The sequence below is a fragment of the Corvus kubaryi genome, unplaced genomic scaffold (genome assembly GCF_017639235.1).
Source record: "Corvus kubaryi isolate FWS band 111438036 unplaced genomic scaffold, C.kubaryi_AGA036_p1.0 split3-73, whole genome shotgun sequence".
NCBI classification, from domain to species: domain Eukaryota; kingdom Metazoa; phylum Chordata; class Aves; order Passeriformes; family Corvidae; genus Corvus; species Corvus kubaryi.
In genome coordinates this window covers 11,693,220-11,715,736 of record NW_024582091.1, presented here as the reverse complement: position 1 = coordinate 11,715,736, position 22,517 = coordinate 11,693,220, and the positions used below count along the sequence as shown (strand labels likewise).

General features: G+C 44.5%; 2 protein-coding genes across 6 annotated transcripts in view; both read left to right on the top strand.

Annotated features, from left to right (window-relative positions):
• Window positions 1–3,215: 3,215 nt before the first annotated feature.
• Window positions 3,216–7,100, top strand: LOC121658928 (cytochrome c oxidase subunit 7A2, mitochondrial). The gene is made up of 4 exons (XM_042016470.1): window positions 3,216–3,325; window positions 4,408–4,497; window positions 5,953–6,037; window positions 6,886–7,100. The coding sequence occupies exons 1-4, from the start codon at window positions 3,308–3,310 to the stop codon at window positions 6,942–6,944; spliced, it is 252 nt and encodes an 83-aa protein (XP_041872404.1). The 5' UTR covers window positions 3,216–3,307; the 3' UTR covers window positions 6,945–7,100.
• Window positions 7,101–21,190: 14,090 nt separating this feature from the next.
• Window positions 21,191–22,517, top strand: part of COL12A1 (collagen type XII alpha 1 chain) — a 101,168-nt gene continuing 99,841 nt past the window's right edge. For all 5 annotated transcript variants that reach the window (XM_042016354.1, XM_042016351.1, XM_042016350.1 and 2 more), the window contains exon 1: window positions 21,191–21,463. The gene's annotated coding sequence lies outside the window, so the exon portion shown is untranslated. The remainder of the gene's footprint in view (window positions 21,464–22,517) is intronic.

Here is a 22,517-nt window from a genome sequence, read left to right as displayed (position 1 = left end):
CATGGAGCTTAAAATGCTTATAAGAGTTTTAAATACTGGTCAAATTTGTAAATTCTTCCTTCATACATGCTCATTTGTCTAGGTGTCATGTTGCTAACAATGGAGATCCTTGGAGGATCCTTGGAATCCTTCAAGGATTTATTATGAATATTAAACCTTGAAGGATGCAAGTCTTGTCTTTTTTAAATAGAAATCTCTGACGGAAGAAAGGCCTTGACAGCGTAGGTCAAGTAACATCTGCAAATAGAGCAATGAACATGGCTGGTTGGATTGGATTCACAGGAAGTGTTATTGACTGCACCCTTCTCTCAGATGCCTTACTTGCAGTGGGAAAAGACTTGAGTTGAAGAGAGTGCCTGGTGGAAAAATGTGACAAGTCTAAATCAGATGTACTTACAGTAACTCAAAAAAAGAAGTTAATTACTGGAATGCTGTTGGAACCCTGAATTCAGAGAATTTCAGTCTCATAACATGAAGGTCGTGAGTTCGATCCTCACACGGAGCACCAGATATTAATTTTCTCTGTTTTGTATTTTCGTTGCCTCAGTCTCTTGGCTCTTTTACTCAGAGTTCGGATTGAAACGCAGGAGATGCTGGACTTTTCTTCGGACTCAGATGTTTATTATTTCTTATCTATGGTACAGCTGCACGGAATGTGCCTCTAAGTTAACAAGGTGAAAATGGACATAAATTCTTAATGAATTGGGGTATGTGTCACTCCTTCGGTATTCCTCATTCTCCTACAGGGCAAGCAATCATTGAAAGAACACACCACACTTTAAAATCCCTTTTGGATAAACAAAAAAGAGGGAGGCAGAGGCTACGCCTCAAATGCGCTTGAATAAAGCGCTGTATGTTTTAAATTTTTTAAACAGCTCTTTTGCAGAACCAAATCTGCCAATAATCAGACATTTTTCCAACACCACACAGGCAAAGTTAAAGGAAAACCCTTTAGTTTTGATCAGAAATCCAGACTGGGAAAATTGAAGGCCCATTCCCACTAATAACCTGGGGCAAAGGGTACGCTTGTGTCTCTACAGGTGCTGGTCCAAAGTGGATTCCTTCAAAAAACGTGAAGCCCTACAAACCACAGGAATAGGCAGATGCTCCCGGAAGCAGAGGAGCAAGCACGCAGACATGAACTGCAGAAAGACTGCAGCTGATGATAAACATCTTTTATCCCACATGCAGAAGCTGTGAACCTTGGGTTTTGTGCCATTATAGTAGTGTGGGAATTGTTGGTATCGTAAAGCCTTGTTGACAAGTGCGCGGTGTGGATTGTGTTACGATTCAGAATTACATACAAAGTGTAAGATGATTGAAATTTTAATTATATTAGGTCATGAGGAAAGAAATAGTCCTTGTCTCTGCAGTCATTGGAGAGAACTTTAGAGAGAATCTAAAGAGGTCCAAATTTGCAGAATTGAATGCAAAAGAAATAACTTTTGTACCTTAAGCTTGGCTTGTCCCAGAACAAGATTGAGAAAAGAAATCAAAGAGAAGCATGAAACTAAATCAGATATCGTACTTGTGCCTTATTATTTCATTGTTTGCCTTAAGTAACGCAATCCTGCCCATGAGTCAACCAAAAACCAGTGTTTGGGTGACCTTAGCCAATGCCTCAGGCTTGGATACCATTTGTTTGACTTACTCAAGTCCAGAAAAGCCATTCTCAACCTGCTTCGTTGGTTTACTGGTAGACAGTTGGCCAGTACCAAAAAATGTCTCTTCAGATCTTTCATGATTCATCAAGAATCCCACAGAGGAATGGGGTGTCTGGACTAAATTTCTCCTTGAGACACCCTATGAACCTCAAGAATTGGAAATCTTCGGCTGAGTAAAAATGGATCAAAGATCTCATAAAAATGTGAAGTCTGTAATTGTTCCGCATTTTCCTCCTTGTGCCATGTTTGTTCTTCTTTCTGCAAAGGGCCCTGCAGAGGATGACAAACGCTGCATTTCTGGTTGAAGAACAATCCTCAAAGTTGAAAGAGGATCATGGTTGGATGATCTGTTTGATTGGGTGAGCCTCGCTCCATTGTGGAGAGAGCTTTTGAAAGTGGGCATGTATGTTCTGATTGTCATTATAGTCGTCATGGTTTTTGTACCTTGTCTACTGCAGTGTCTCCGACAATGGTTTAACAAAGCAGTTAAAGCAATGTTCATGGTTCAAACAGGAGGGGGAGATGTTGGAACCCTGAATTCAGAGAATTTTAGTCTTTCAGTGCTGGCAGGCGATGATCCTCAGAAGCACACTGCATTTGATCATGAGGTTTGGCACCAGTGAAAAAGTACTGTAATGCCAAAAACTAAGTGCACTTCAACTGCAGCAAAACCAGGAAAGAGCATTCCTGACAACATTGTATTTCAGCATAAGGTTGAAGCATGAGAAGATGCAGTTACGGGACTAGATCTGCAATGCAGAAAAAACACAGGCTTCTCAGAGTAGTTTCTTGAATGGCAAACAGATTCTTCCTTGAGAATCAAATAGGTTTGTATTTCATACAGTTGTGGTATTACGTCACTCTGTGTAGTTACATATCGGGAAACACGAAGCTGAAGTTGGGGCTTTTTTTTCCACATGCAGAGTATTCGGTATCCCCGCTACTAACGGAGCTTGAGGCAGTGGGCAGGTACATGGTGTAGTTTGGGGTTTTCTGAGTGTAGTGGCTCAACAAAAAATGTCATATCCACCCAGGGGTGCAAGACCCCCTCGCCGGGGTCAGACCCAGGCTCTGCCTCACTCGGTGTCCTTGCCTCCACAGAGGATGTCCAGCGAGTCCATACGAACAGGCGCAGCTCAGGGTGCTGCTCTCCCAGGACACGCATCCCGCCCTCCGCAGATCTTAAACTTTTCAGTGAAAGGAGATTGAAAATTCCGTATGTGGGAGCTCTAGGGGACATTTCCCGGATTTCCCAAAGCGCCCTCTGAAGGCGCAGAGAGGCGGCCGGCAACCACAGAATCCCGTGGCAGCAGACTCCCGCCGGGGCTGTGTGGCGTGAGAAAACAAGCGCTCCCGGTGTGCCTCAGCCGGGCCGGGCTGTGTTCTGAGAGGTCAGCGCTCCTCCCTCCCGGTGCTGAGGGCTCAGCTCTGGCTCCCCGGCCCCGGCCCAAGACCCAGGGCGCCTCGCCGTGCTGCCCCAGCCGGGCCGGGCGGACTGGCGGGGGGCGCTGTGGGCTCTGCTGTGGGCTCTGCGGCGGCGCTCCGGGCCGCTCCCTCCGTGGTGCCGCCGCCGTGGGCGGGGCAGCCGCTTCCCCTTCCGCTGCCCTTGTTGCCGGCGGGAGGTGACAGGACCAACAGCCGCGATGTGGCGGAACGTGCTGGTGAGGCCCGGGGAGAGCGGCCCGCTGCCGCCGGGGGTCTGTGGAGCTCGCTCAGGGTGCCCGCTCGGCTGCGGGACTCGGCCGTGGTGGCCGCCCTCCCTGCCGGGCGCTGCGAAGCGACCTGCAGGGGTCGGGGGAAGGTCTTACGCGGCCCAGTTGCTCCACGTAGTGCTGAGCTTCAGGGACTTGAGAGAATAAGGTTGAGTCGGGGGGCTTGGATACGCTTAGCTGGTCTCTAAGGAGATAGATTTTACAGCGTGTTTATTTGGGGTGGGTAGGGAGAGGAGACGCTTTGTCCCGTTACTTGCAACCAGCATCACCTGGATGTTTGCCCGCCCCGTGGCTGCGTTTTTAGCAGTGGTAACTTTGTGGGAACGGTGTGTTGTCCATGGTGCTTGAAGGAGGCCGAGGCCGCTGGCAGCTTAGAGCTGCCGCGCTTTGAGCCTTGATATTTTAGCGAAGGCAGACCAAAGAACTGTATACAGGTCATTGATTTTGGCAGGCTGCCGTATATGATCAGTCTGTGGAAACAGATTCCAGCTCAGGACACAGCAGGGTGATTTAAGCTGTGTGTGTGGCGGGGTGGAGGTGCCTCCTGAGCGCTGTGAAGGTTATCTCCTGTGCTGGTGGCTCCTAGGTGAACTGCAGCAGTGACAGGAATTCGTTGTCCTCACAAACACGTTTGTCATAAATGTTATTGTCCCTTTTCCTGGTTAGACACAGAGAATGGTGCCTAAAACAGGTCTAAGGGGCAGAGGCTGAGATTTCTGCTGAATGGATACTACCTGAAAGTTATGATGCAGATCCATAAATTTGTTGTATCTTACTGAAAGTAATTTTCCTGAGTTTTTCTTTTTCAGGTAGCTAGTCCTTTACATAGTCTGCTAAAACAATTACTGGATTCAAAACTAGCATGTTTTGGTGAAGTTTTTTGTGTTTGTTTGTTTTTAAAACCCTTTTTTTTTTTCTTTTTTTTTGCTGTCCCATTTCTACCTTGCTTTTCAAAGAAACAATTTCTACCCTGTGTGGACAGAGCTGTAAAATGTCACTGTTTTTAAAACACTGTTTATCTTTTATTTCAGGCTCTTCGCCAGATTTCCCAGAGAACCATAAGCACTGCTACACGCAGGCAGCTTGAAAATAGAGTTTCTGAGAATCAGAAGCTTTTTCAGGTATTGAGTGAGTTATGTCAGTAGATTAACAAGGTTTTAGTCGATCATAACTGCATGTTTTTTTTCTAAAGAACTGGTCAGGCTCCCCTTTACATCTGAAGAGAGCTCTCAGAATCAGTGGTATGACTAGAGCATTTGCAGTTAGCAGTTATTTTCTGCAGAGGTTAAGAGTATTTGTACGTGCATACTTGACTTGCTGACTCTTTAGGGTTTTTTCACCCTGTGAAATGATTTGTACCAGAGTTTCTCATAAGTATTAGGCATGGTACAAAGATAAAGTACTCTGAAATGAGTTGATATGGGGGAGTAGGTCCGAAGAACAAATAGAGAAAAACAGCAAGAAGACAGAAATACAATGAAAAGGTAAACCTGAAATCTTACAGCTCTATCTATAGCTCATAGATGAGCCCCATAATTTTTAATGAGGATGTGGTATTACTGTATTTCTCAGTTATGAAAACAGTAAAGGTCTTAAGTGATTGGATTAATTCCTAGGAAATTACTGAATTTTTACAAATAATTTCTGAATTATTCTGTTCCTGATTGATAGGGCCACTGAGTGAAGTAGTAAAAGCTGAGAACGCTCAGGAGAGTAATCGCAAGTGTGAGCCACAACCTGGAGCTGTAGCTTCATACTGAGCATAAATTGGGCTTCAGCAATGTGAAAGGGACCAAGTATATTAGAAGCCCCACTTAAATAGTTTTAGTGTCTTACTGCTTTCCTTTCCCCTGAAAGAGAAAGCCAGTCTTGTTGAGACACTAACTAAGGAGCATGGTGTTTATTGTGAGCCAAGGGGAAGGAAATAGGAGGGTGACATTGCTGATGGGAGGGGTCAGAGGTTCAGTTTCTGCTAGCAGAGATCTCTAGGCATATCTCTTCCTCCTTTCATTCCTTTCTTGTGGACAGCAAGTTAAGCTGGGCTGGGTTGCAGGTCACCAGCATTGGAGGCTGGCTTGAAGTCCAGAGCAGTGTGATCTTGCTGACAGGGGTAAAGATCATGTGGATCTGGTGCTTAGGAGTTTTACTTTGGGTGGAGCAAAACAATTTCCTGTATGGCAGCAAGTGACAGTACAGACTCCTCCCCTTGTTGCTCCCTGTAGCAGGAATTGGCTATACTGGGAATGGATGGGAAGTTTCTAGGGATGGTAATCACATCCTGTGCACCTGATGGGTCTGGCAGAGGTGTCAGAAGTGCTCAGGCATCTGCCAGTCATTGCTTTAGATATGAATTGTGCACATGATTTATTATACTCCCCTAGTGAATCATCACCTGATACCAGAGTGAAAGCTTTTAAGACAAAGTGGGATCTAAATAAGGTTCAGTGTCTTTTGGGAGTTGGAAAGATAGTGTGGGGTAGTAATTTCTCCTCTGGGTAATTATGAAATAATTGTATTGGAACAATATTGCAAGAACTGCATATAAATAGTTTGTTTTTGTCACTTATTTCCATTAGGAGGATAATGGCCTCCCAGTGCATCTTAAAGGTGGGGCAAAGGATGCTCTGTTGTATAGAACCACCACGGGTCTTGCAGTGTGTGGTAAGGCTAATACTAAAATATTTATGCTCTGGTACAATTTCCTGTGCACTGATATTAAAATCGTGTTTCTTTGGTACAATCTCCAACACGGATGGTGTTTTCTCTGTAAAATAATTACTCAATTTCTTCAGTCTGTTCTTTAGAACATGCAAAGTTTATGTAGAGAAGAAAAAAAAGCACATTTGGACATACTGTATATTTATTTGTGCTTTTTCCAAAGCTAGATTTTCAGATGGCTTTTTCCGGGACTAAGTACCGTGGGCTGAATACTGCTTCAGGTTTCATGTATGGTGTTAGAGAAAAATAGAACTACTTCGCCTATTCTGCAAAGGAGTAATGTGTAATTACAGCACATACATGAACCAGTCTTTGCACTCACCTGATTCTTCTTAGTGCTAGGTGATACTCAGTGTACTGAGTTTTCATGTGCTGTGAAAACTAGCAGAATTATAACCAAGGTTCATATACTGTATATATTTAACCTTTACGTTACTTGTTACATAATTTTGCAATGGCCTCTAACTTAAATGTGTTGATCAGATTTTCAGTTCAGCTGCTTTAAGAATGAGTAACCATTACTTCATGATTGTGAGAGACATGCCTCTCCCCACATTTTTTTTGCCCCCATCTCTTTATTTTTGTGCAGCCTGTGGAGAAGTATTTAAGGTTTTGTATTTTTTCTCTAAAATATTAATAACCAAAAAAACAATTGAGACGTGGCTACAGAAATGTTTTGTCTGAATTGCAGCTGCTTATTGTCAGTATTTCTTCTGGAACAAACTGGAAAGCTGACTTGAAAGGAATTCTGTTTGCTAATCTGAAAATATCTTTTCTGTCTCTTAATTCAGGAACAATCTATGCTTTATATTACCTGCTTCTCTCTTCAATGCCCAAGAAGCCGAACTGATTCCATTTGAGGATGCCTCAGCGATTAACATCTCTTTGTCCGGTTCCCATGTGACTATGGTGGCAGCTTATTATAAGCAGCTGGCTTAATGATTGGAATCATAAGTTAATTGTAACATGTAGACTGCAATCAATAAAGCAGTTTTTACGTGGTGTAGTGGATGTCTGGGCTGTATCATGTGTTTATGTGTGTGAGCATTTTTGGTCACAGGGTTGCCAAGCTGCTGAAGAGGGCTTTAAGGTTGCTGGCAGAGGAGAGCCTCAGTCCGTCCCACTCCTCATCTCAGTTTGATGCCAGTGCCAGCCACAGATGCCCAGAGCCAGGAAAGGGATCCCCGGTCAGCAGGAGCACCTGCAGAGCAGCACAAGGGACTCGCAGACATTCCAGCCAGGAAGTCTGTCTCCTTACAACTTCAGTGCCTCTGTGTGAATGCACACAGCATGGGGAATGAACAGGAGGAGTTAGAGATGTGCTCATACCTGCAGGGCTGTGATCTCAGTGGCATCACAGAGAAGTGGTAGGATGGCTCCTACAATGGGAGTGCTGGGATGGAAGGACAGGCAGGGAAGATGAGGTGGTGTTAACCTCTATGTTAATGACCAGCCAGAGTACCTGGAACTCTGCCTGGGAATGCAGGGACAGGTGATACTGTGGTGGGGGTCTGTTGCTGGGCACCCAACCAGGAAGACTGAGTGGGTGAGTCTATAGGCAGACAGACATACATCTATAGATAGACAGGAGCAGCCCTGGGTCTCATGGGGAACTTCACCCCAGTATCTGTTGGAGGGACAACACAGCAGGGCATAAGCATCACTTGTAAGGTACTGTGATGGCTCTTACTAGCTTGATTATTGCAATTACTGGGGAAAATCATCATGGAAACACATTGTAGCTGTGCATCCCTAGTTCAGTTTTATATTCCTAACAGAATTTTTGCCTTTTTAACCTTGTCAAGTTGCTACTTGTGGGTTATTATGCCCAAAGTCTGGTATTGACTCTGTAACAAATAGAGCTTCTAAAAAAATCCCAAACAATTTCATCAAAATAATCCTTTTGTTTCTCTTCTCAAGGAAACAGTGGAATTTTCAAAATGTGAAAACAAGCTCAAAAATCTAGCCTCCCACTACAGTGCTATTTTAAGCCTCTTGTGGATTTAAGTTTGTTTCCAATTTTTCATTGCTATCCTGGAGAACCAGAGTATGTTTGTTAAACTTGAGGCAAACTGGAAGAGAAGGGTGAGTGTACTCAGAACTCTCTAGTAAAACCAAAAATCTTGAAAAAAAAGGTGACTGAGGGAATACCCCTCAAGGATAGTAGCTTCTCCGCACAGGTGGGCTTGGCCAACTGCATGACTAAAAGAATAAGAAATACCTGGATGGATTTGTTGGAAAAAGGTTTGGGAAGTGGGGTACAGCCTATCTCAAGATGAACATTGATGCCTACAAAGAAGAGAAACGTCTCGGCACAGTGACCTATACTACACAGAATCAGTCTGCTCTGTGTGATGCTGGTAAGGCTTCTGCTGCCATCATGTGCCCAGGGTTACCCTCAAGATGTGGACCAAGTGATGGGCATCTGGAGGGCAACATAAGGAAAGATCAACATATTTAAGAGGCCCATATCTTTTCCTGTCCACAGGAATTACAAAAAATTTTCAATGGAATAATTGTTCAAGTAGTCCAAATTATAAAAATCCGGGGATGAGCTAGGCAGTAAATACATGTTTGTATGTGCAGCCAAAGCAGAATGTGCAGCTGTTGTTGTTCTTGCACTGAGCCGTGTCTCAAAGTGCACTGTCCCGGGATCTGCAGCAGACTGAGAGCTGTGGTGCCGGCAGCAGCCCTGGAGGGAGTGCACGTGGGGTAAATGCAAGCTAGGAAAAAGCTTCATACCACAAAGCAATCACTATTTATAGTCAGAGCCTCGAAATGTTATTTAAATGAATGTCAAATGGCACAAACTTGTTCTGGCAGAGTTGGGTCTAGTGACCCCGAGGTCTGTCCCTGGAGAGTGCAGCTGGAGCAGGCGGAAAAGCGGGTGGCGTTGCCGGGGCCGCGCTGTGCAGCTGCGGGGCGCTCCCGGGGAGGCGCCCGCGATCCGCGGGGCTGCCAGCACTGCGGGAGCTCTGCTGCTGCAGCAGCGGCAGGAGGACAAGGAAACCGAGCAAGACCCGCCGTCAGCTGCTCAGCACCATTTTATGGGACTGCATTACAACACTAGCAGGGAAATTCCCATCTACTGTGCAGTCTAGACATGTATTTCATTGCAGGCTCATCCACATCACAAACTGCAAGGTGTAAACTGGGTGCCTCTATTGCCTATACCGTCTCTCTCTAGGAAAATACAAAAAGAGAGCTATCTTCTCTATTGCTAAAATATCTGAAGATCTACCTTCAATCTCCCTATGGCTATTGTACAAGTAGCAGAAAATAAAATAAGCAACATCCATTACTCCTTGCTAATGTGAAAAAAGTTGTAATTTTAAAAGAATAAAATGGTCACTAATATGAAGTCATGGGCTTCTAGCAGTTAGTACACTCAAATTTTTTGCTTTCCTTGTCTGATCCTAGTACTGTGGTGCTTAATTACAATCTTTAAATCACTGTTGTCTGGGATTAGGTGCTATACCTTACTGCAGTCCTACTTTTGATCTGTGTTTAGGCAATACATATAGTATGTCTCCCTCCAAAATCTTTCATGTAAACTGTATTTGCTATTTCAGGTTAATGTAAATTTATTTTTCAGTTGCTGTTATTAAAATTGGTAGCTATCATTTTAGTAAATTTTGCTTTAAAGGATGGGAAAGTCTCCCAGAGCTGAGGACATGGGAATGCTCTCCTTGGCTTCCACTGAGCTGAATCATTCTAAATATCACCCCAAAAATTTGGGGGCCAATATCTGTTAGATAGGCAGTGACTACTTCATCTCTTCTACTTTCCTTGCCATTCTACTTTGCATTATATAAGCTTTTAAACTTAGCTGGCTTTAAGGTTAACAAAGAAAGCTTAGTAGTGTGCCAGCTTTGTCAAAAAAAAAAAAATTCTTCATGCTACTGTAAGAGAAATTACTATTCAAATAATAATCAGATGAAACAGAAGAAAATTAAATCCTTAGTACTGCAGTTCCAGGTTCCACAATCCTTTCTGAGACTGCAGATGTACAGACCATGTTTTACTTTCTCCATTTGGAAGGTAGCTCAGAATATCAACTCTTAGAATGGTGCCCTGGGCTACATTTTCTTGGCCACTGAATATATGTATAGATCCAATTAGCCTGACACACACAAAACTTTCCCCAGTAAAAAATCCGAGTACTAATAATAACACAAAAACACAGCACTGACTTCCTAAAACACACTGTGAAAAAGTTCAGAAACTCTCATAAGTAAAAAGAAAACCCCAGGGAGATCTCTAAGTGTATGATCTTCATTGTACTTTTTTTTTCTTTTTCCAGATCCCAGAGTAAAAATACCACTTTTCTAATGTTGCTTACCCTGGCTGTCACTGCTCTGAACTATGAGAAAGCATGATGAATTTCTTTTTGGCTTTTTTCATATTATGCTGTTGCTCATTTCTCTCCCATTCTTTCTCAGTTCTTTCAAATATCAGAGCTGGAGGTTAACCTCCATGGTTGCTAGGGTGAATCAGACTTTCAGAGGCAAAATCAATCTGATCAACCTGACTTGACCCTAAATAAGGTATTTAGGGGATGAGTAAGCCAGAACCAATGTATCTTTTCATGTGCATGCTTGTGCGATTATTTTTTTAAAGAAGTTCCTTTTAGCAATAACACCACCTTCCCTAATCTAACTTGCCTGAGCCTTTCCACTTATTTTTTCAGTACTCAGTCAGTTCTGCTGTAAAAATAATGGCTTGTCCAGAAACACAATCTGAGAAGAATCTCTTGGCTGGACTGTAGTTTTTCTGAATGTAAGTATTCACACAATCACAGAATTAACTAGGCTGGAAAAGACCTTTGAGATCACCAATCTGATCTATATTCAAACTCAGAGGGCAACACATACAGTCTGTGATACATGTTTTGGTCCTGCCTCAGTATTTTTGAAGAGTTGCTGTTATTATTCACAGGTTTTCTATTAGACTTTCACAGCTTCCCCCAAAACACATCTAAAGCTAAAAGCACGCTTGTATCTATTTCCTCAAAAATATGCATCCTTGCAAAAAGTGGTCATTGGCTGGGATTCCTGTTTATAAATGTTGTTACAAGACAAATTCATTCTCAGGGGCTGGGGAGGTACTTGAGGGAAGGGGTTATCCCATGGAGTCCCCAGTCAGGCAGTTCTGAGTTTAGATCCTCAGGGAAAACCAGTGTCAGTATACAGTTCACTAAGTTCTCAAAGCATTCACTCCCATTGCATATAGCCTCCTGAGTCCTAGAGAAAACTGCCAAAGAGAGATGAATTTGGCCTTTGCTTATGTGTTTCTTTGAGTTCCCAATCCACTAATCTGAACTTTCTGAAACATAAGGATCTTTTGTCTCTTCAGTCTGGTTTATCAGGTGCAATCTTATCATCTTCCTTCTGCCTCCACGGTATTTTATTCTCTTATTATTATGTTAACCCGCTTTAGTATTTTCGTTCATGAAAATGTCTGCCCTTGCCTTGTTGGGTCTCTGCTGTCTGCAAGAAAAGGCAAGATGCTGTCTGGTGGGCATGGAAATAAATTGAAAAGTGATGATCTGGTAAGATCCAGTAATATTTAAGCTTTACGTATACCAGAACATGGAAGGAGTTACTACAAAAAAGACCACAGGGGGCCTGGAGTTTTAAAGTTACCTAAGTTAAGGTTTCCTAAAGAGAATTGTTGCAAACTAAGTATGAAATGAACAAGTTCACGGTATTGCTTTAAAAGCGTATTTCAGCATAAGCACTTTTCTCTGTGAACACTTGCTTGACTGCTACAGAGTTGTAAAAGAGAAGTAGAATGTCTTGTGATATGTCAATCTAATAAAATGGTATCCTTGACCTTAGATATGTAAGACCTTAGACCTTGACCATGACATATTTGTGGAATACCTCTCTTGAGGCTGCCTGTGAAGCTTACCTAGAGATACAGTCCCCTGTGATTTCACCAGGAGCAGCAGAAGAATGTTTTCCTTGAAAGGAACAGTAGGATGTTCAATGGAGATAATTAAAATGTGCTATTTGGGTTAAACATTTGTAGAGGGCTTCTCAGGGCCAAAGAGACATAGTCCAGTTTTAACAATATCTGAAACAGAAGAAAAAAAAGTTAAATACTTTTAGATGGCTGTCTTATTTTTCCACAGAAGTTTTTCCCTTTTAGCCAAGAAATCTGGGCTGTGCAGGGTGCGAAGTACATGATCTGTCCGAAATGTTCCTTCTTACAGATTAGGATTCTTCTAAGAGTTTCTATGCAAATCTTATGGTATCATCCTCATCAATGTGACTGTAACATGATTCATAGATATTTGGAGATGCCTTTGGAAATAAAAGGGAGAGAGGGAGATTCAGTGCTGTTAGACGTTATTGCAGCTGTTGAGACAGTTTGTTCCCAGTAACTGTGAGCGGCTTCTGTTCCTACAGGGTTCCAAGGAGAAGCTTGTGATTCCATCAGGACCTTTAAGTTACTAATGTGTTCTTAATAATAATTGAGTTATATATGTTTATGTAATATAGAAATGGTTCTACATTGTTTCATCTCAACATGAGCACTTACTCTGGATGACTAATGCTCTGGGACCTGAAGTTTATAATGGAAAGGCTGACACACACTCAATCTTATCTCTCATAGCACTATGCAAAAGGGAATTATATAATTAAAACATTATAATGATCTCTATTGCTCAGTGGGAAGTTACAAGTCCCACAGGAGTCAGGCCAACTGTGTTATCAAGGTTTATTCAGTCATCTCTTAGGAGCAGTGGGCACATTTTGCTAAATATAGTGTGGTGTGCTAATAAGTGCTCTGTGTGGAGCATTGCACCGGGATCACTGTGCCACAGAGCTGGAGTGCAGTGCATGGGATGTTAGCACACCTCCCTTTAGCTGAGATTTTCAGAAAGAAGTGCTTAAGCTTAGGCTGCTAAATTCATACTCTGGCATTTACATAAATAGCCTGATTTTTCAGAAGAGCAATACCAAGAAATTCTCTTCTATTAAAATAATAAAATAGAAAAATGTCTTACAACAACAAGAAAAAATTTTATGGTTTCTGGAAATAGTGCTCAAATGTATCACCAGATTTCTGGGAAAAGAAGAGGGGAACCACAACTTTTGGTTTCCCCAGCTTAATTAATTGTGGGCTGTAAATGCAGTTTCTGAAAGAAAGGCACAAAACAGGTGTGGTGCAAGAGAGACAACACTATTGGCTGGGCTGTATATGATCTATTTTACAGAGTTAGGCAGGAATCTCTGTCAGAATCTGTAAATCTCTGTTTGGGTCTGAGATCCAAAAGCAGAAAAACAGATGAGTAGGACCTGAAAATCATATCTTTTGATCAGCACCAGGCTCATTTACTGATCTTATTCTGGTTCCTGGTAGAGAGGTATTTACATGAGCAGACTACAAAGCTTTGCTCCAGCAGAAAAATTCACTGTCTAAAGTACCAGAGATGAAAAGTAAAAGTGCTTGATCCAGTGCCTAAACTGGGGTGCCCAACACCATCTCAGGTTATACTTGAGGCATTTTCTTGTTAGTAAATACAACGGAGGACCTGCAGGACATTCATACACTTGTGTTATAACAATGAGGGACTATCAGGAGGCCTCTGACACCCAAAACAGCACCAGGGGCTTGCCTCTGCCTCCTGGGTGGTCTGCAACAGTTTGAGATTTGTCAGTGTATGTGGGTCCTCGTCTGTAGCTGGCAGCTCCACAAGAGATCTCTGATGCTGCAGAACACTCAGACAGCTCTTGAGCCCACTCTGATAGCAACAGATCCAAGCCCCATGGATGGTGGGTGGCCAAACTGCTCAGGCACTGCTGAGTTCATTAACTCAGGTCTTCATCAGCCACTGCCGAAGTTTAGATGCTGGGCTCATGTGCAGGCACCTAATGTACCATAACCCAAAGCCAAATGCCACCTGAGGTGACCATGCACGACAGAACAGGGGGCACAGCCAATGTTCCTAAAGAGCAAAGCTGCAATGGTGGGGCTTGTATCAAGGAGTACGCATCCCCTGTCTGTTTCTCAGCCACTCTGGAGATTAGAGAAGCAGACTCTGAAGTTTTTATTAGAAAATAAGGTCCCAACAGCTACTCCTAGCATAAAGGGACCTCATCTTGCAGCAGCTGTTCTTAACTGGGGAAGAAGATCATGATGTAGTAAAGCCCCATGTTGTGATGTGCCTTAAACAGGAAATCCCCTAAACACATTTCAAAGGGCACTGGGCAGAGGGTAAAGGAGCACAGCTCAGATTTACCAGAAGCCTATTTTTAAAAAAATGCTAAGCAGATAAAATTATTTATTTATTTATTATTTCTGTTAAACAAATAAGAGACATTGGACCTAGTAGCAAACACATTTCTCTGGGTAAAAAATACATGCAGAAATCAAGACAATGCCAAACCCAAGACATGTTCACTAAACTGGGCTGACTAAAAGCTAACAGAGTAGCGAGGCCAGCTGGAGAGCATCCAAGAGAGCAGAGGAAAGGGCATATGAGAGGAGACATTTTAACAGCTTCAAGTGAAGCCTCTCAGCAGGCTGTAGGGGTGTTGATACCCGAAAGAGAGACTCAACTCCAACAGGTGAAAAAGGCTGTCAGCAAAGAGTACATGGGAGTTTTCAAGTAATCTTTAAAAGTAGAAACAAAAGCCAATAGTTTTCTGTATACACAACGGAGTGCTTCTGATACTGAAGCACAGGGCAACATCTATTTATAATCCAAATAAATCTTATGTTCTGGTATTTGGAACTGTCAATATTCAGCATACTGGGAAGCAGCAGCCACAAGGCTGCATTAAGAAATGCTGATTTAGATCTGCATTGTTTTGCTCCATGTATTTTCCTCCTTAGTCACTAGCCAATTAGAACTTCTGCAAAAGAAGCAGGTTTCTTTTTCAAAGCTGTCTCATATGGAGCTCATAAACGTTGTGACAGGTGACACCTAGCCTGTGCTTTTAATGCCTGTGAGCTAAACTCTTGCCTGTTTCTTTTTTCCACAAACCCTCAAAACTTCCAAGTGTCCATCAATATCTGTGATAGGTAACATGCAGATGAGAGCCCCAGATGACAGGTCCCAGGAAAGTATATCTAACCTAGGCTATCCAGCTCCTTGGGCCTGGTGCATTCCCCAGCTGTGTCCTAGCCCAAGTTTTGCCTCTGGTGCTCTTTCTTTTGCAGAGGAAAAAGCTGTGTTGAATGCCACAATATTCCAGTTTGAATATCAAGGCACTGAGATTGAGAAGCTGGGGAGAATGTGGAGCTTGGAGTGGATGGTGGTGACCATGGAGTCCATCTCCCATGAAGTTTAGAAATGATCAAAAAAATTACATGACTGTCAAATGCAGACATACTGTAACAGCAAAAGGGGTTTTAGCAAGACTGGTGGGATCTGTACCTCTGACAGTCACATGCAAGAAGGAATCTCCCAGTCTGGCTTCTTTGCTCTCTGACAGTTTGCAGACATGCCAGTTAAGCAAGCAATTTTTTGCAGTAAACTAAGGCTATTTTTGTGGAATCAAGAGGGCTGGAACTTGATGATCTTTAAGGTCCCTCCCAACCCATATCAATTTATGATCCAAAGATACAGGTTTCTCTGGTGTAGCTGTATTTTTTTATTTCTGATGGCTGTGCTCATAGTCATATTCTGGACAGCTTGCAACTCACCTAAAACAAGTTATTATCTATTGTCAGCTGCTACAAACCAGGTCCCCGAAGTATGCTGTTAGTACTAAGTATGGTATGGAGATTTCTCTTTGAAGTCCTGGTGTACTTGAAATAACAGGTCATGAACTAAATGGCCTCTCGGGATCTTTTCCAGCTTCATTTATTATGGTTCTGTACATTCGCATCAGATTCACCTGTCAGAATGCTTAAGGTTTTGAATGTTTGTCCTTGCTGAACTGAGGGTTTGGGGCTGACCTTTACATACTCTAAACCTTCTTGGAAAGATATGTATTGGGATAGAGTGCAGCAGCTGATTATTCCCCCTTGACAGCTTTCCTCCAACCTGTTCTTCAGTCAGGGGAATCACCACATCCTCAATGCCTTTTGTGTCTGTGGTGGAAAGACAACATCAGGTGGTCTGATGACAAGGTATTGAGTCTTAAAATTCCACCCCCTCCCCCCACCCCCTGCATCATTAATTATTCCACTGTCTGCAACAAAAGGATCAGGTCAATCATTAGCTAATGCAACCTGAACTTTCAATAGTTTTGAATACTTTGCCTGTTCAGAAAAAAGCTTATCTTCTCCATAAGACTACCTGCCACCTACAGAGACACTACTGTCCCAATAGATATTGATTTTTTATACATATATAGAAGTACTAAGATGAATTAGCAAAATGTCCCTGTTCAGAGCTTGGCATTGCACCATTTCAGACTTTGTTGCCATTTAGTAGCAAGAGATTCTTCGTAGGAAGAAATTACTTTGCAATAGTTGAAGGGCTACCAAATATAGGGAAACCCATGGCTATTAAACTTTCAGCAGATGTTGAATCCAATTAGGTACTTGGTGAGCACTGTACTATAATGTTCTGCAAGTAACAGCTAGTGGCTAGTGATTTCTAAAATTATTTTAATTTTTCAAAATTATGGGTTTTCTCAGTGAATCATCATTCTTTCACTGAGAGCTCCTCAGCTACATGAAGATCTGCATTCAGAATTCTTTGTGGCTAGTCCATTGCTGTGACAGGAACAGTTACATTAAAACACACAGTGATACCTGAAAAATATACAGAGTCACTGTCCTCAGTTAATTTATTTTCTTGTCCTCTTTAATCAAGCAAGATTTGTACTGGTTTCACAGAGGAATGCTTCCTGAATAGATCAGGACTCTGTCACAAAGTAATGAACCAGCTTCTTTGAAAGAAGGCAACTTTATTTAGAAATGTTATAATATAAAGTGTGTTTGTGTATATATGTGGAAGGGCTTATAAGATCCTTGCATCTATTTTTTCCAATTTTAGTATTAAAGATCTATATTGTTTTAAAAAATTACTGCCTACAAATTATCTGGATTTTCTCAGACTCCCAAACTCCATTAAATACCAGCTTCTTTCTATTTATATCTCTGCTTTTGAAAGATTTATTTACTTTTCCTCTTCCACTTATCTGGAGCCACAATAATTAACTTTCAGAACATTACATGATGGGAAAAACCAGTTACACAAATTAGAGAAATAAATAGTTGCTAAGGAAAACATACCTGGTAACGCAGATAATTATTTCATGGCTGCCACACTCTCCAGGGATGCTGCTTCCATAGTTGTTCCACTGAATGAGCAGATTTCAGATGGCACCAGTCCTCTCTGAATACTGCTAATACAGGAAGCCAATCCTCATTATGAGAGGTCAGACTAGTTCTGCTCTCTGAATACCAGCTCTGAAATGAACTTATCCAAATAAACAAACACCAGACCAAGTTCTTCTCCTGTCATTGACTGCAAATCTCTCAGACAAGGCAGAGCCTGGTGGAAGATGTTTAGTGTGTTTTGTCCTTCTGCATTTTATGAGTGCAGATATAATCCCGTGCAATATTAGTCTTATGACTGATTTAATAGGGAATAAAAAATATTCTGGAAAGGCTGTCCCTTGTGCAGTAAGGAATGAATGGGCCTCTTAAATGACTGTACTAAGACAGTGTTTAATTTAGATGCACTGTAGTAATAGATGCAGTGATAGACTGACCAGCAAAATACTTCCTGGGCAGATATACACAAGTCACTGGCAGCAGCAGAATTTTGCTAGTATAACACTTGTTGCTTAATCTATATATTGTTTGATGTTCAAACAGCTGACACTTTTTAAAAATTCTTCCTCTGTGCAAAACATATACTCAAATGCATATATACATATGAATAACACATTTACCATATTCATATGTAAAGCAGATGCAACTAACTGTCAGGAAAACACAAAGGCCAAATCTAGTGTGATATTCACATGGAAATGATATTCAAGGTTTACAGTGCTGAAATGCAGAATGTCCTGTTTTACTCTGCCCTGGCAATGCAGTTTGAGGTAACAAAAAAAAAAAAAAGATGTGTCAGAAAGACAAAGTTGCCTGAATTACTCAAGACCCAAAAACATGTCAAAATTTCTAAGAAATTCCTGGTTACCTGAAATATTACTCTCACATACCTACACCAGAAATGGACAATATTATTAAAAGTATAAATATGAATTTAAATGTTGATTTTTGTATTTAAATTTGTCACTGTTTCAGTGTATCCAGATTAAATAGCAAAGAAAATTGTCGAGCTGGAGTGCAATGGTCTTAATGTGTTTAACACTTGTCTAAGAAACAAGCAGACAGGAGAGTGTTGGTAAATGTTTATGCATTTCAGAAATGCCTTCTGCATCACATACTATGTACTCAGACTATGAATGTACATAGCAACAGTGCTGATTAAAAACAACCCATTTAATTACTGTGATATATGGAAGCACATGCAATTTGTTGGTGTATTTTACATGCAAATGATCTTAGAAGAATCGTGGTTAGAATAGTTAGAATAAGGAGTTAAGGATAAGAACAAAATCCTGCTGCCCCTGGAGTCAATTAATTGTTTACTCTTGCCAGCTCTGAGTCTTATTTCACACAAAGAAATTAAACAAAGCTGGTCAGCTGAGAGGAAGGGGAGATACTCCTCTCGGCAGCATCTAGGTCTGTGAAGGATAGTGTATGAGATTCTTGCAGACCTGAGAGACCCCTTGTTTTCAAGGTCTCCACTCATGTAAATCCACTTGTAGCTTTACACCAAATTATTTAAACGTTTAAAAATAATACTTCTGAGTGATTTAACTTTTGCATAGAATAATGCATATTTTCTTCCAGCCTCACTTTTTTGCATTAATTGATTTTAACTATTTGCATAAAATCTTGGTTATCCTATGATGAAAAAAATCCACAGTAGATTGTAAAAAAATACTGTTGTAGTGCACAAGTGATAAAAATACCTCATTTGCATTAATTCACTTCCTGTGGATGGATATTTCTGTCTAACCCCCGATGTCCATTCTTCTGAAACTATTTTTCACACCACATTTATAGTCATGTTCTTGGTGTATTCATTCAGGGAATTAAAGCTTTTAAAACATATTATTTCTTAGAAATATTGCTTTTCCATATCATATCTGGATAAGAAGAAATTCAATTTCCCATGCCAAAATGATGCCAAAAGAGAAAATCCATCTCAACAGCTGGGCAAGGGGGTTTAATAGGTCAAGAGTTTTATCAGCAGAGGAGATGTTGCTTTTGGAAAGTGCATTCTATCAGTACTAGACAACTGAAACTGTCCCGTGTCCCAAAGAGGAGCTGACTCACTTCCAAAGTGTCTGGAAATGTCAGCGCATGTCTTCTGGTTATCACTTTCTTTTCAGCGTTTGGGTTCTCATATAGATGACAGGTCTATTGCAGAAATGAAGCTCAGGAGACACAAGTCCACCTGCTGACAGGTCCTTGATCTCCCAGTCCTGTGGAAAAGTGCCCAGGAGCGGTCCTCTGCTAAAATATTAATCTCTGCTGTTGGTCACTTCCACCCCGGCTGGAACCCCCCCGATAACTGCCAGTCACGTCGTGCACGGAGCCGAAAGGGACCCAATGTGGTCCCGGAATTTCCCCGCCCGCTCACGAGCGGGGGTCCCAAGCTCTGCGGTGAGGCTTGGCCCCATCTCTCCCTCTCCCCGCCCTTCCCGGCCCTATTTTCCATCTTGTCCCCACAGCGGCGGCCCCGGGGGCCCAGCGGCGGCCTCGGCAGGCGGAGAGACAGACGGACGGTCGGTCTGTCGGCCCCCGCTCCTGCCCGCCGCCGCCACCGGGGGGCGCTCCGGCACCGCGGATGGCCCCGGTGCGGCGGGGCCGCTGCGCTGGGGCTGCGGGGCGAGCGGGGCTGCGGCTGTGAGAAACCCGCAGCTTTTCCCCCTCCCTGTTTACCCCCGCTCCTCGCCCACTCTGTTCCGCGTCCCGAGTTCGCGCACCCGCTCCGAGGGGACGGTGACATCCCGTATTCTAGCCCGAAGCGGTCCCGGAGGAGTTTGTCCGCGAGCGTTCCCGGGGATGCCGTTCCCCACGGGTGTGGGAGCAGCCCCGCTGCTGGCGCGGGGCCCCTGGGATGCCCTGTCTGGGCCCCACTGGACGACCTGCGCCCTCGGGCAGGGAAGGGCCCGGGTGTTTCGCCGTGTCACTCTCTGGCACGGCGCGCTGCAGAGGCCGAGAGACGCCGAGTGACCCGGGCAGGCTCCCGAGAGCGACTGATGGGAGACCCTCGCGGAGCCTGTCGCCCAGCGGACTGTTCGATTTTGGAAGGTGCAGTTCCTCTGGAAAGCACAGAATTTCAGACATGGGCTATGGGCGCGGATTTTCCGCGGGGTCCAAGGGAGGGTCAGTGTGGCCGTGCGCCCCGTCCCTCGGCCCGGGGAGTCGTACCCGCCCCGCCGCAGGCTGCTCCCGGCACCCGCAACGCTTTGTGCTCGAAGTAAAACACCCATGTGGCGGAGGGCTGTCGGCTGGACTGTGTGTTTAATGTATGTTTAATGTATGTATGGCTGCATAGCGTTGAGGCCAGACACACCTGAACTGTGTCACGATGATTATATAACCACTGCCCTCCAGGCTCCCGGCCGCGCCACCGAGAGTGCCCGCGCTTCTCTGCAAGACTGTGCCGGGGATCAGCCCAGCCTCGGCAGGGCGAGCGGGTCCCCCGCGGGGGCGAGGGGGGCTGCGTGGAACCCCCCGCCCGGGGACACCCTCCGCGCCGCCGTCCCTCGAAGCCTGCCCGGAGACTCAATTTTTCCACTGCCCTCCCGTGTCCTCTCCGTTTGGGAAGCCTAGGGGAGGGAGGGAGGGGGCGGCGGGCCGGGCCCCTGCCTCCGGGCGCGCTGCCGCCGCGGATCCCGTCTCATGCCGCAGGAATGCGCGGAGGTATGCGCCAGTTTCCAGAAGTGGATCCCCTTCCTTGCTGGAGCACAGCAGCGCATATATCACCCAGTGGCAGCAGTCCACCTTCCCTGCAGTTTCGTAACCGCTTACGAGGGTAAATTGAGAGTTGGGAACAGCCCTCTATTAAGTAGCAGATTGAGAAGAGGCTCTTCCCACTTGGAGAAGGCAAGTCTTCCCAGACAGACCCCTCGCATCGGGAGCTACAGTAACCGAGACGCCTCCTCTGCTCTCAGCTGTTGCAGCTGCCGCTGCTCCTCCTTCGCCGCTGCTGCTACTTGCTGCTCCCTCCACAAGGTGCCCCCGGAGCTTCATCCTTTATCCTCCTCCCTTTATCCAGGTCCGACGGCTGCGGCTCCTGCCGCTGCGGGCACCGCCGGAGTCATCGCCGGAGGAGCTGTCACCGACCCCGGCACCCTGCGGCCGCTCCAGAAGGTCTGTGTGTGCCCGGGCAGGAGCAGGGGTCCCCTGCCCGCTCCGCCGCCGGCCCCCGTGTCCCGCTCTGTCCGCACGCAGCATGCACTCAGCCCCTTCCAATGCACCTTAGGCCGGGGTAGCAGCGCCGGGCTGGAAGCCGCCAGGGGATTAGGAAGGAGCGTGTGTGCGCGCGTTGGGCATGTCAGAGCCGGCTGCAGGCGTGCGGCCGGGCGGGCGGAGAGGTGCGGGGCAGAGCGCCCCGGGGCTGCTGGCTGTCAGCCCAGGGAAAGGCAAGGGGGAGCCCAGCGGGATGCCGGCCCCGAGCGCTGCTGGCGGACGGGTGCCTGGGCAGAAATGCGGGGAGGGGCGGTGATGTCCCGGAGACGGAGGCTCCCGGCGGCCGGAGGCTCCAGGCGGAACCCGCTGTCAGCGCCCAGCGCGCCTGTAGGCACGCTACCGCTGCGGCTTTGGCAGGAGCTCTCGCTTCCCTCCCTTGTGTGTTCAGCTGCCGGTGATGCTTTCTCCTGCTTCCAGTTTCTTATGTCTTTGATAGGTGGTGGGCTTTTCCTGCAGTTTTTTTCTTTTTCTCTTTACGTTAGTTTTTTCTTCTCGAAAGTGGTAAATGTCATGCACTGTGTGGTTTAGAAACGCTTTGGCTAAGTTTTTGTAGGTTGAATTAGTGCGAGATAGGACTGGCACTGTGAAAGCTCGGGCTGGACTTTTTCTAAGTGATTTCTAAAGATCCATGAGAAAACCTTTAGTCCTGACGCGAGGTCTGTTGCGTCCCTGCTGAGCCAGTGAGAGGAACTTTCCTCTGCCAGCTCTAGGCTTTCTTCCACGCACCTAAGTTTGCGAGAAGGAAACAGTGTTTCTAGGTTAGCAAATGAATGCTTCGGGTGAGATGGTGTATTTAATGAAACCAAAACGTGTATCAGGAATGGTAGACCTGCAGCAGTGGCAAACTCCTAGATGACTGTGAGATGATTAATTTCTGTTGCTCTTCAAAAGGATCAAAAGATGGCAGTCAAAGCTCACATGAGACTTCCAGGACAAAACGTCCTTTCACGTTGAA

Excerpts from the sequence above, each read along its gene's own strand:
- LOC121658928 (XM_042016470.1), top strand. Across the intron at positions 4,498-5,952 it reads AGAATCAGAAGCTTTTTCAG|GAGGATAATGGCCTCCCAGT; the intron begins GTATTGAGTGAG and ends TATTTCCATTAG. Across the intron at positions 6,038-6,885 it reads CACGGGTCTTGCAGTGTGTG|GAACAATCTATGCTTTATAT; the intron begins GTAAGGCTAATA and ends CTCTTAATTCAG.